At 41.2% G+C, this 14,426-nt stretch overlaps 1 protein-coding gene across 2 annotated transcripts in view; it reads right to left on the reverse strand.

Moving 5' to 3' along the window:
• LOC100116182 (tRNA (cytosine(34)-C(5))-methyltransferase) overlaps positions 1-14,426 on the reverse strand; it is a 45,066-nt gene that overhangs the window by 30,114 nt on the left and 526 nt on the right. For both annotated transcript variants that reach the window (XM_031925947.2, XM_031925948.2), the window contains exon 2: positions 13,714-14,199. In XM_031925947.2, the coding sequence (XP_031781807.1) occupies positions 13,714-14,199 (486 nt within the window). The remainder of the gene's footprint in view (positions 1-13,713; positions 14,200-14,426) is intronic.

Genomic DNA, 14,426 nt, shown 5'->3' on the forward strand with positions numbered 1-14,426 from the left:
GCACGAGGATCTACGAGCATATTTCTCCGGTCTACAGGGATTTTGAAATTCTTGACTACGTGAATAGGCGTAATTTCATGGTTATAAACCTACTTGCCTCAATTTTGCGTGGAGGAACGCCGCAATACTTATGCTTCGTATCACCGGAGAGGTATGGCAGTAGAAGGCGCTCAAACATAGAAATGTGCATAGCCGAATTCGGAACCGAGTCTCTGCGGCATACATTTTTGATTGATTCTGCTCACTTGTGGAACTAATTGCTGCACGAGATCCGCGCAATGTATATGCGCCCATGTTTTAAGAGGCTTCTGTATGTACACCTTCTTAAAAAACAGGGATAAGCCGACGCGACAGTGTATTTGTGTATATATTTGTTTTATTGTTTTCAACTACTTGTTCACGGTTTTAAAATATTTATATTATGTTTTCGTTTGATTGTAAAATATTTTTATTGTACAGGGCCTGCGAGCCCTATGAACCAGCGAAATCTACTTTACTGTATATATTGTAATTAGCATTTGGCTATGTAGGTCCTTTGAGTACTTAGTCATTAATAAGGAAATCTACTCAACTCTACTCTCTTTCACACACACGTACACTCGGCTCCACTGATACCTCTCTCCACTTGTCCAACTCTCTCTCCCCCGCTCGTCTCCTTCCTCGCGACCTCGCCTCAGCCTCTGCTCTCCTCCTCGCGTCCTCTCGTTCTGATAGCGCGCTCGCGTCCTCTTCCTCTGAACCTGGTGCTGGGCTCTCTCTCTCTCTCTCTCTCTCTCTCTCTCTCTCTCTCTCTCTCTCTCACTATACTCACACTCTCTTCTTCCCACTCAACACTCTGCGAGAATCCCGCGCGCGATCCTCTCGATACGCGCTCGGTGATGCTACGCGACGCGATCTCCTCCTCGACAACGGGGACGCAACCTTCAACACTCGCGAACACTTCCTATCCCTTCGACGGCTCGAGATTCAGTGGCGGGCCCCTTGCCACGACTTGCGCGTTCGGACCCGCTCGCCGCTTGCGGCCAATTAGCGCGCTCTCCCGATCGGGCCGCGACGTCGGCTGACGAGCCTCGCAGATCTCTGCGACTCTGAAAACTTGCTGCTTCTGCGGGTTCGCCCCTTCTCTTGCGGATCTCGCGCTCTTCGCCTGCCTGATTCCATCGCTGTCTTTTCCTGGAAGTGGTCGTAGCTCTGCCGTTCCCTCGAAACTCCTGCCCTCTCCTCTCGAAGCTCTCTTCTTTTCCGCCTCGTACACAAAAAACAAAATACACATGCGTTAATAATTGCAAACGCAATTATTATGTTTTCGGAAACGGCGGCCTTGCGACGGACAACGTACGGTCGCAATTTTTGTCCAATGCTTAGCGAAAGGTTTCGTCAACGCGAGGGCAACGGTTTACGAATTCCGTACATGTAATGTTTACATCCCGGTTGTAGGTTATGTTTAGATGTACAGTTTTCAGTGCTTGGATGCAAATATCAAGCATGTATGGTGTCGAACGACGAAATTGCTAAGACATTCAAAATAAGAAGGAATCGACAATTCGACCAACGATCTTGTGTTTGTACACAACAATTCAATATACGAAAGTGTAGAAAATCGCGAAGAGAATACCTAATCAAAACATACTAGATTCTGCAAATGGCTATATAATATATTCTATCAGTAAATAAATTCTGATTATCACTCATTCTAACAATATTTTGCCAAGATAACGTTACGAATGGAAATAAACTGGCGTCCATCTCATCCTCGGAACTCGGAATTATCATGATGATATGAATTTAAATAAGTATAACTTAAGAAAGCCACCCTCTTACGTTCGCTCGTTGCGAACCGCTTTTACGTATGGAGGCGCGAATGGTCCAATCTAAACGTTAAACGCGGAACATCTTAATTAACCTAGCAGCAATCATAAACTCACTCTAAAGAACAGTTCAAAAACTTTTCCTTATTCGACACTTAAGTACCAAGAACCACTCAAGGACACAGGGTTTCTTCCCTGCCAAGATTAAAAAGCTGTGAAACTTATCAATAAGTACACTCCACAAGAACCACTCCAATCTCCTCCTTCTGAAGAAAGAAAAAAAGGAATTATTCGCCTTAAAACCTTCACGCACGGATTCCGCTTGCTTTCTACGTGCTCCTATAGGGCGGGCAGAGCTAAAGATCCGAAAATTACGCTTTTGCATGGAGGTCAGTGGTTTTCGAGCCTTGCGCGTTTAAAAACGACCAATCAAGAACCACTCCAACAATTGAAAACTACTAAGAAAACCTTTATGGACAACAGGGTTATCTTCCCTGTTTCACATTAAAAAAGCTGTCGAGTCGTCGAATTGACCTCTGGTCCAGCCGGGGAACGAAACGCCACCGTTCCAAACTTACAAAAAATAAAAAAAAGAGTATCTAGTGTGTGTGTGTGTGTGTGAGTGCGAGATAGAGCGGGCGGTAGAGTGTTGGAGAGTCGGGAGAGGCGTACTTGCGCGCGGAGAGCGGGATTTTGTGAATTTGAGAAGAGGGAATAAATAGAGAATAATCAGAATCTGTGAGTGTAATTATTTAAATCATTCTCGAGTAACCTGATTCGAGGAGATCGCAAAAAGAGATCGAAACGTTTGATAAATAATAGTGTCGCGGATTCGGGGCTGTGAAGCGATCGAGAAAAATCATTTTGCGCGATTTGCCACGTCACAGGGTATCGATTGAATACCAATCTTAATCGATTATGATTATAAATTTCGCCGTGTAACAACAACGTTCGACGCGGTCGGGGTGGAGCGTCTCAAGGCTACCTGTATGAATGAGAGAGTGGACGTGTCTAAGTTCGTCGTTTATTTTTCGAGTGAACGACGAGAGAGGAGCAGTGGCTGCGACGGACGAAAAGGATAACGCACGTCACCGACTCGTGAGTGAGAGACGCGAGGAGACGACGAGCAACGTTGGCGCAGCAGCAGCGACCTTTCACCTCGACAGGGTGTTCAAGTCGGCCCCGCGCACCGTAAGACAGCCGATGCAGGTGGCGGAGCCCTTCGTGGGGTCTACCTACGTGAGCGTCTAATGCAGCAGGACCAGAGTGATGGCAGCTCGCCCGCACGAACGCCAGGAACAAAAACTACAGCGTCTTGCGTTCGTAGTGATAGATGCCGCCCGAGTCAAGGGCCCTGACGACGGGGCATTGGGAGTCACTGCGGGTTCCGCAGTCAAGAGTTATCTTGGTTGTCTGCAGGTGAAAGGCTGTCTGTGTGCTACGAGAATTCGAATTTCGCGGCTATCTGTTTCGACATCGTGTCCGCGGGGCTATCTGCGCGCACGCGTGACCGCTCGACTCCGCAACGGCGCGTGAACCTATAGTGTTGCGAGCGAGCGGACCGTCGGGCCGCGACGCGTTGACCAATCAGCGCGCGCGGTACGGCGGCTAGGGAGTAAGAGTGGCAGCCGCGAGCCGCGAGCGCTCAAGCCGGCACTCGCCTGCTTCGACTGCTTCCGAACGGACGTGCCTCGACTTTAACTTCACCCGGTGTTCCAGCTAGAAGAATTTAAGGCCAGTGAATCGTTTTCCGTTTTCTCCGGTCGTATCCGTCTCGCGGGTGAACAGCAGTTCCACGTTTGGTTTCGCGAACGAATAGGTTATCTCGCGTATGCGTTAGTTACCTCCGGATCGCTGTCTTTATCTCTTTATCTCTTTGTCTTGTGTTCCGTCGAATAAAGAGTTATCTCATTGTACGGGTTATCTTCTCGCGTAATAAGTGAAGTGTAGGATTAAGGATTTTTACGTTATAATAGAAGTGTAGAGTTATTTTGTGAAAGCGTAGAATAATACTTGGCGCCGACAACTGGACGCACGAGGCGTAAGTTGGTCGGGCGATTTTAGGATAAGTCGTTCGGCGTTTGCGGAATTCGCGTGCGACGTAATTAAGTGAGTGAGTGAGTGAGTGAGAGACCAAAACGTTCAAGCGAGTGTGTGTGATCTGGCTTTCTTGAGCCTTGAGACGCGCGAGTCACGCAGGATATCTTTCGTGTACGGGTATTCGTTTGTTGAAGTTGCCTTTGTTTACGGGTTATCTTATTCATTTGTACGAATCGATTATTAGTTGTAAGAATTTATTAAGAATATACAGTTCCGTCTGATAAACCACGTGTCTCTATTATCCCGAACCGCCCTCTTTCCTTACCGTTCTTGGGGCTGCAGCTAGCCGAGCACAAATCTCGTGCAAAACCTCGTGCCGGGAAACAAAGAGTCGCGGGACTCTGAGGCTGCGTTTACATGGAGTCTGGCAATTTTAAGAATGGCAGATTGGAGAGACCGCGAGATTTAAATTCAACGTCGAAAGTATAAAAAAATCATTATTATAAATTTTGTGATCCACTTTATGGATAGATATTATAATATTTTCATGAATAATCATGTTAACGCATCAGCGAATCATAATTATTTCGAAAATATGCTTGTAAATTACATAACCTCAAAATGGCGGATGTCGCGAGATATTCATATTGACACTCTATCTTGGATTCATAATATTTTACTTACATATTTGTCTAAAACTGAATGCTGTTTTTTAAAATAATACAAAAACTTTTCCTAAGGTGCATCACTACATTAATAATAATGAATTTAGTAGGCTTCCGATTTTCAATTCAAATCTCCCGGTCTCTTAAATCTGCTATTCTTAAGATTGCCAGACTCCATCTAAACGCAGCCTGACGCTCACGAGGAGCGTCTGGCGCCACCGGGTTATTTTCCAAGCCGCGGGCGAGGAATTGCACTATAACTGGGGTAGCACAAAAACCCCAGTTACAACCTATTTAAACGATAAAACACGATTTTAACCGATTAAAAAGTGGAGTTGTTGATCCCTCGCTAGGTGGCGTCAGGTTTTTCTCACTCGCAAGCGCTAAGATTCTATGCTGGTTAGTATATAAGAAAATTCAAGTTACTGCATAATATACAACAATTCATGATGTAACTTTTATAGATTTCAATTAATAATTGTTATTGCGTTAGCAGCTAAGTAATTTGAATATTCGCGCGGACTAGATTTTAAACCTGTACTAGTGTAGTAATTCTGAATTGTACATTCTATCGAGCAACTGCTCCGGTTCGAATAGATCCTGTTCTCTTTCTCGTCCGAACCGTTGACCAGCACGCATCATCGCATCTCGCCTCGTCTCACCTCACTCAATAAATTGTAGTCACAATTAATCTCCGTGTGAATTTATTGAGCCTTTTCCATCGTCGCCTACTGCCACATTCAACCCCATCAATTCATACTACAACCGATTACAATATATTTCATAACGTCGGTCCCTACGAAGACTAGCACGTATCAAATCTCTCTGGAAGAGTAGTACTTTTCATTTTTCGCCGCTAAGACTAGCACTTTTTACTCGTTTGCGGCGAAGACTAGCACTTTTCACAACTTTGCCGCAAAGACTAGCACATTTCAGGACTTTGCCACGAAGACTTGCACTTTTCACGAAAACACTTGCGGTTTTGGGGCTTTATGCTTAAACGATTGATGATATTTATGAACGCTAAAGTGGTACATAGTAACATTCACATGCAAAGAGACGGCTAGTACAAAAATTATTAAATCATCATACGTTTTTCTCATACTACAAAGAGCATTAGTTTGAGCCGTGAAATGTACTACTCTTTGCGGCGAAAGCGAATAGTGCTAGTCTTCGCGGCAAAAAACGAAACGTACTAGTCTTCAGGTTATGGGCCCAGGATCTATTCAACGGAAATCTGGAAAAGTGCTCCGTTGCCGAAACGACTTTGGAACCGTGTGTCCTTGAAGAGTCCTTGAAGTGTCCTTCAAGTTTTCAAAGGTGAGAACGCAGTGAATTTCATGAAACGGCGAGCCGAAGCCACATGTCGCCGTTCTAATTGCTGGATAAGCTAATTGGAAGAGAAAATTACCGATCATGGGCAGTCGCGATGCGCGAGTACTTGGAGAGTGAAGAGATGTGGGATGCGGCTGAGGCACCCGCTGGCGGTCAGATAAGTACAGACCCCAAGAGGCCGCATGGTATTAGCGGTATCGCCGGACTTGTTTCCGTACCTGGAGAACGCGCTTACTCCAAAGCAAGTCTGGGACGAGCTTGCTAGAACGTACGACGACAAGGGCCTGGCCCGAAAAGTAAATCTGCTCTAAGAAGCTACGACCACAAGACTCGAAAATTGTCGGTCTATGGAGGATTATGTGACCCGCATCATTTCTGCGACGAAGAAGCTCGTCGCTATAGGCATGGTATTGCCAGAAGATTTAGTCGGAGCCCTTCTACTCGCGGGATTGCCGGCGGAGTATAAGCCAATGATTATGGCGCTCAGCAGTTCAGGTACGCCGATAACGGGAGATTTTATTAAAAATAAATTATTCGAAGAGTCGCAAAGTTCAGTGGATCCGTTAGATTTTGAATCGCGTGGGTTACACGCGCAGGCGCAAGCGGCGCATTTCGGGTCTAGCGCACACAGAGAGCGCGGCGGTGGCCGAAAATCGCGAGGATCGTCGCGACGGAACGTACGATGCTACAACTGCAACAGAATCGGACATTACTCCATCAAATGTAAGGAGCCAAAACGCCATCAAAGCAACGCGTGCACGATGTCGGCAGAAGGTGACAGTGATGCCGAGGAGACCGTGTGTGCGCTCTTCGTCTCGTCGCCAACGAGACATACTGACACGGCTCGACTCGAAGCTTTTTCATCCGACTCCCAAACCGCAGTATCGAGCGCGAGCGCCCATGATGCACGGCTTGTTGTTGCTCTGTCAGGTGTTGCTGCTGACCAAGAATGGGTCCTGGACTCAGGTGCGTCTACTCATATGTGTAGTGAAGGAAACGACCTGCTGAACATCCGTGCGCCGAGAATCGCGACAGTCACTGCTGCAAACAAATCAAGAATACAAGTGCAGTATGAAGGAGATCTCTACCTGAACAACAATGGCCCTGTAGGTCGAAGGAAGATTTTGTTGCAAAATGTATTGCATGTTCCTGGCCTAACAGCTAACCTTGTGTCTGTGAGTGCCATTGTCAGACAAGGTAGCGCAGAAGCTCTCCAAGGACAAAAGTGTCAGGTGAAAGATCGCAACGGATCAGTGATTCTGGAAGGAGTTCTAAACGCAAACGAAATCTACAGACTCAAGTTGCAGTCAGGCTCCCACACATCCAACATAGCTAGCACAGCTGTTGTTTTTGGGGCACACCAGGAGTGCAGCATGATGCTTTGGCATCGTCAAATGGCTCATTTAAACCAAAATTATTTGAAGCAACTCAGGAATGCAGCTCTTGGAGTCAAGTTTGCGGATAATCAGCTTCAACATTGTGAGATTTGCGTGGCAGGCAAACTCACTAATAAGCCATTTCGAGCTGTCAACAGTAGAGCACCAGGGTTGCTACAGTTAATGCATAGTGATGTGTGTCAAGTGGAAGATCTGTCGCTTAGCAAGGCAAAATATTTTATAACCTTCCTGGATGATCACAGCAAGAAACTTTTTGTGTACTTCCTCCAGCGCAAGGATCAGGTTCCTCAGGCAGTGCAGAATTTTCTCGCCTTAGTTGAGAACCAGACCAACCATAAGTTAAAGGTGCTGAGAACGGACAATGGCAAGGAGTATGTTAACATCACTCTAAAGAAGTTTCTTGACAGCAAGGGAATCAAGCATGAAACCTCAATAGCCTACCAACCGTAGTCAAATGGTCGTGCTGAGAGGATGAACAGAGTTTTGCTGGAGAAAGTCAGATGTATGCTGGCTGAATCGTCGTTGCCAAAGAGTTTTTGGGCTAAAGCCATGTCGACAGCCTGCTTTCTTTCAAACAGAAGTCCTAAGAAGTCTTTGGATGGCAAAACTCCAGAAGAAGTGTGGACTGGACTCAAGCCTGATCTCTCAGCTGTGCGAGTGTTTGGATGTCGTGCTAGGTCATTCATTCCAAGTAAATTTAGAAGAAAAACAGATCCCACGTCGAAGCCTGTCATCATGTTGGGATACTGCGACAACCAGAAGAGCTATCGACTGTGGAGCCCAGGTGAAAGAAAGGTTATTACAGCCACCAATGTAGAATTTTTTGAAGAGCAGCAGACAGCTGCGTCAGATCACAAGATTTGTTTGCCTGTTGATCAGGAAATTTTAGATGAAGACTTAGAAAATAAACTAGATATAGAAGAACCCGTACCTGTAAATAGTAAGCTAGATGTAGAAAAACCCGTGCCTGTAAATAGTAAACTAGATGTACCTAAACCCAAGAAGCTTAAAAGGAGTCTGCTTTTAGATGAAACTCCGGATGAAGGTGAACCTGCAAAGAATATCTCGAGAGAAGACTTACCTGTTCAAGAAGCCATGGATGTCGACAAGGTAGACCAAGCTGAGGTCAAGGAAATTCACAAGAAAAAACCAGGTAAACTAGGTGATAAGCAACCTTCTTCTAACCTCTCTCGACCCTTAACCAGGTCAGTCTCGAACAGGCAGCAGGAGCAGCAGCAACTGAACAACGAAAACAGCTCTGATGAAGAGTTCAAGGATGCTCCTGTCAGAAGATCACAGCGAAGAAGAGAGAAGCCAAGACACCTAGACGACTACGTCATGTACTCTGCAATAACTCACCAGGGTGAACCAAGATGCTACGTGGAAGCTGTCTCATGTCCCGAGTCAGATCAGTGGAAGCGTGCCATGGCAGAAGAGTTTTCATCTATTATCAAGAATCAAACCTGGGAACTGTGTAGTTTGCCTGCGGGTCAGCCAGTAGTTGGTAGTAAATGGGTCTATAAGAAGAAGAAGAAGTCAGCTGATGGAAGCACCCGCTATAAGGCCAGACTGGTTGCCAGGGGTTTTTCACAGCAGAAGAGAGTAACTACACTGAAACGTATTCACCTGTGGTTCGATTCACTTCTCTTCGCCTGCTATTCGCTTATGCTGTGAGGGTGAATCTCGACATTTAACATCTAGATGTTGAGACTGCTTTTCTGTATGGTGACATGGCTGAAACCGTATACCTCCAGCAGCCAGAGAGCTACGTCCCTAAAGGAAAAGAGGATCAAGTTTGTTTGCTCAAGAAAGCTATATACGGCTTAAAGCAGGGAAGTAGAAACTGGAACCAGAAGCTGGACGGTGCCCTGAAGAGTCTAAATTGAATACAGTCAAGGCTTGACTCCTGTATTTACAGCTTTTACACATCTAACAAAATTATAATTGTAGCTTTATTTGTAGATGATCTGATTGTCTTCACCAACAGCGTTGACTTCTTACGGATAGTCAAAGAAGGTTTACGCAAGATCTGTGCGGTGAAGGACTTGGGCTTGCTCAAAAGATTTCTTGGTATCAACATCCATTACAATTCCAAGGGAATAATTGAGCTGGACCAGACTGACTACATCGACACGCTGCTGCTAAATTTGGCATGGCGGACTGCAGAAGCGTGAGTACACCTATGGAAAAGGATGGTACAAGCAACATGAGTTGGACGTCACGAAGCAACTTCGATCCAACCTCGGTGCCATATCAAAATGTGGTAGGAGCTTTGCTCTATCTGGTGCAGGCAACAAGACCGGACCTGGCCCATGCAGTAGGCGAGATCAGCCGATATAACACCAGCTTCGAAGAAGCACACTGGAGCATGGTGAAGAGAGTACTCCGATACGTGCAAGGAAGCAAGAATCTCAAACTAAGGTATGCACGCAGCAAAGAGTCGAAAATTTCAGGGTACTGTGACGACAGCTGGGCAGGTGATCGAGAAGATCGACGCTCGACTTCAGGATACGTATTCATGGCACAAGGAGGTGCCATTTCCTGGAGCAGCTGAAGGCAGTGCACGGTTACCCTGTTGTCTACCGAAGCAGAGTACTTATCTCTTTCGTCTAGGATGCACAAGAGCCAATGATGATCCACTGTGATAACAAAGGAGCCATAGATCTCAGCAAAAACGCTAATTTCAGTGCACGTACCAAGCACATCGATGTTCGCCACCAGTTCATCAAGGAGAACATCGAGAAAGGAGAGGTTGATGTGATATTCGTACCGACAACCCACATGTTGGCTGATGCGCTGACAAAGCCAACAGGACCGTCCAAACTCAGAGAATTTGTTGCAGCGGTTGGAATGACAAGCCACAGAGAAGATAGTCAAGATAGTGGTGGGAATATGATAGCCAAGAAAGAAGACCGAAGACATTTATTATATTCATTATTTTTACTTTTTGATTCGAAAGTCTATTTATATTTTTGTATAATGTTCGGTGATTTTAATACGACAATTATGTAATTGAGGTGGCGTGATGTAACTTTTATAGATTTCAATTAATAATTGTTATTGCGTTAGCAGCTAAGTAATTTGAATATTCGCGCGGACTAGATTTTAAACCTGTACTAGTGTAGTAATTCTGAATTGTACATTCTATCGAGCAACTGCTCCGGTTCGAATAGATCCTGTTCTCTTTCTCGTCCGAACCGTTGACCAGCACGCATCATCGCATCTCGCCTCGTCTCACCTCACTCAATAAACTGTAGTCACAATTAATCTCCGTGTGAATTTATTGAGCCTTTTCCATCGTCGCCTACTTCCACATTCAACCCCATCAATTCATACTACAACCGATTACAATATATTTCATAACGTCGGTCCCTACGAAGACTAGCACGTATCAAATCTCTCTGGAAGAGTAGTACTTTTCATTTTTCGCCGCTAAGACTAGCACTTTTTACTCGTTTGCGGCGAAGACTAGCACTTTTCACAACTTTGCCGCAAAGACTAGCACATTTCAGGACTTTGCCACGAAGACTTGCACTTTTCACGAAAACACTTGCGGTTTTGGGGCTTTATGCTTAAACGATTGATGATATTTATGAACGTTAAAGTGGTACATAGTAACATTCACATGCAAAGAGACGGCTAGTACAAAAATTATTAAATCATCATACGTTTTTCTCATACTACAAAGAGCATTAGTTTGAGCCGTGAAATGTACTACTCTTTGCGGCGAAAGCGAATAGTGCTAGTCTTCGCGGCAAAAAACGAAACGTACTAGTCTTCGACGCGAGTTCTGAAATCTACTACTCTTCGTAGGGACCGACGATAAAATAAATCATATTCCGATTAAAACGTATTTGTATAAATGTGTTTCAATTTAAATTGATTTGAACAGATATACAAAGAAGGACCATTATATGTTAATCATGTATAATTTTAAATCTTAATCGTAAGTTTTACGATTAGATATGATTAAAAAAATTCAAACCTATTAAAACTTATTAAATATATTAAATCCGATATCAAAGTCAATCATTTTTTCTTGGAATTCGTTCTGATAGGATTTAATAGGATCGATCATTTTATATAGGCCAATTTCCGATTAAGATTCGCAATTATAACTGATTATATTTTTATAAATCGAATTTAAGGAGTTATTTTTACCAGGGTAGGATTCACAGCAAGAATTATAGTTCCCTGTTAGCGTTGTCTCTAAACAATTTCTTTTTAATTATAATTTGAGAAATATAAAGACATACTTTTGTTGTAGATGGATGCAAAAATATTTTGTTGGCTTCAGTGCATTTAGTAAAAGCAAATGGATTGACGTTAAAATCGCTTCTTGGTAATAATTATAGAAACATAAACAGAGTCCATCATGCAAATAATTACAATAGGCTCGAATTTTTGCTCATCAATGACACAAATTTATTCAAAGATTTTAATCGAAATCTGCTCTAGTAGTCCAGAGAATGTGGAACTTAGAACACAATTCGTAAGACGCGTTCGGTTTATTAGTTTAACCTTCATTTAACTAAAATTTGGTTTCAATTATTATTTAAATAGTTGAATTGTCAATATTTGTATAAAATCATAAAATTTTGAATTGTGGAGAATCTGATATGAAAATGGCCGTTAATATTATTTTACCGATGAATGGGGCAAACAATTAGTGTGAATGATCAAAGTCGATGGAAAAATCACTATTCAGAACTCCAACTTCCCATCAATTATCGCAAGTAAAATTTATTTTCCCGGCCTAGGTACGTAATATACTATTTAAACAATATACTCTTATATTTAAGCTACGGAAATTGATAAATAACATTTCAATCACATCACAAATTATATTACTTATATTTTTTCGTATAGGTCCTCGTTTATAGAGCAGAAAAGGTATATAACTTTGAACATTTCCCCAAGTGACCACCAGATCTGCCACTTTTGCTTGGAGGTCCGAATTAAGGGGATATCGTCCCAAAAGCTTTGCAAATCCGCCACGGGGTATTTTGTATTTCCAAACTTCTAGAAAAACACAAAGTCCGATCGAAATTTTCTTTCGGTAGAACTATTCATTAATCTTAACACTACAGCGTTATAGACTCGGTTTTTCATTTGCAAACTTTATTCAAAAAGTTTTATGTAATAGTAAAACAGTGTTTTTTGGACAACATCCCCTTAAGGGATATTGTGGGAGCTAAAGCTTCTCAAATCGGCCACGGGGTATTTCATATTTTAGATGCCAAAAAAATAAAAGTCTTGTTAACTTTTTCATTTGGTAGAATGATTCATTAAACTTAATAAAATGACGCTGTTCTGTTTATATTGATAGAAATTCAAATAAAAAGTTTATTGGTAAAATAAAGAGACTATTCAGTTATAAGGTTAGTGCTGAGATTGCGTGAACACCAATTCGTATTTTAAAACTTGTTGAAAACCTTAGTCCAATTGACAATTTCTTTCAGTATAATTATTCTTTGAATTTAATACTATTGCACTCTGGTCTTGGTTTTTCATAATACGCTTTATTTAAAAAGTTTTATTTTGGATTCACAAAACCAAAAATAAGTGTCTGAATTATTAGGGATGCCTTTTTTAAAAATATTTCTTATTATATATTTCATAATTGGCTAGATTAAAAAAAAAAAAATAAGAGCAGACATCAAAATTTTGGTTTTTGAGATAGTATATCAGACTTCATCAGAGACACTTTTTAAAATTTTTATCAAAAAAATGTTAAATGAGATTTTAAATGAGATCTCAGATGTGTATCAATATCAATAAAGCATGTCAATTTTTATTTAGAGCTAATTATTTGTTTTTTTTCTCTATAATTAAATTTGATGATTTACAAATATACATATATGAGATTTTGGCGTGGCATCTCACATGAGATCTCATGTGAGATTTTTTCAATCACGTTGAATATTATACAAGAACAATGAATCTATAAAGGTACTTCACAAAGGTGCCTGCAAAATTGCACTAGTTTAGAAATGTATGCATATGGTTAATCCTTTGTGTGAAAGCTATAGTTTGTGATACTTTGAAAATATTAAATATAAAAAACATAAATTAAACATAAACCCATTGTCTTATTGTAAAGGTATACACAGAAAATCGATTAAAATAAATTTTGATTTGTGGTATTCAAAAGATGATATAAAATAATTAATTAATTCATAAAGGCATACAAATTTAAACACGAATGAAAATTGTAATAAAGTAGTGAAATTTTTTGTACAAGAAACTGACTAAAACTTTGAGAAATAAGTAATTTTGTGAAACAGTAATAATTAAATAACATAATGTAAATGATACTGGTTTTTATATTAAATTAAAGTAATATAATAATTTATTCTTGGTGACTACATTTTTATTTTAGTGTTTATTTTTGAAAGTTTGTTGTTCTTGCATAAAAGTAATATTAATAAATAATGGTAATATTTGTTAAATAATAAAGAGACATACCTTATGCCAAGGTTTCACATCAAGAACTAATGGTGGCACCATACTGACAACTTCTTGTCTACTTATATTTCCACTGTTTGTTTCAGCGATTAGAAAATTGTGTAACCTAAAAAAGGCTTCAGATCGTCTTATATCTTTGCGTGTAAGTTGTAATTGCCATCCTAAGTTTTCTGGATAAAATGGTAGACAGTGGGGCTTTACTTCCTTACACTGGTTGTCTTGGTTATCTTGGCTATCCGGAAGTTTTGTATTTACAATTTCTTTAAAAAAGTCTCCTTTAATAATTTCTAGTAAAGCTTTGGTTTCAGCTTTTGATCCAGTAATACGAAATGCAACAGGCAGATTTTCTCTCATAGTTTCAATAAATGCATCCCACTCTCCTTCAGGAACTATTTTCTGAGTTTTATAATATGCTTCAAAATCTTTGTTTTCTCTAATAATGTCTGCATAAGAACGTTGGGGTGTTTTATCCCATTCATCTTTCTTCTAAATGAAACATATACATATAAATTTGAGAAAAAATCATTCATAATTCAAAGTTAAAATAAAAAAACATTATTTATTTGATAAAATTTAAACTTAGGTCGATTAGCCAATTAGAAATATATGATTAAATATATTTCCGTGAACAACTTATAAGTATGTACAAACGGCATTTGTAATAAACTTAAGATAAATATACATAACCTAAACAAATATTATCTATTATTCAA

The sequence above is a fragment of the Nasonia vitripennis genome (genome assembly GCF_009193385.2).
Source record: "Nasonia vitripennis strain AsymCx chromosome 3 unlocalized genomic scaffold, Nvit_psr_1.1 chr3_random0005, whole genome shotgun sequence".
Classification (NCBI taxonomy): Eukaryota; Metazoa; Arthropoda; class Insecta; order Hymenoptera; family Pteromalidae; genus Nasonia; species Nasonia vitripennis.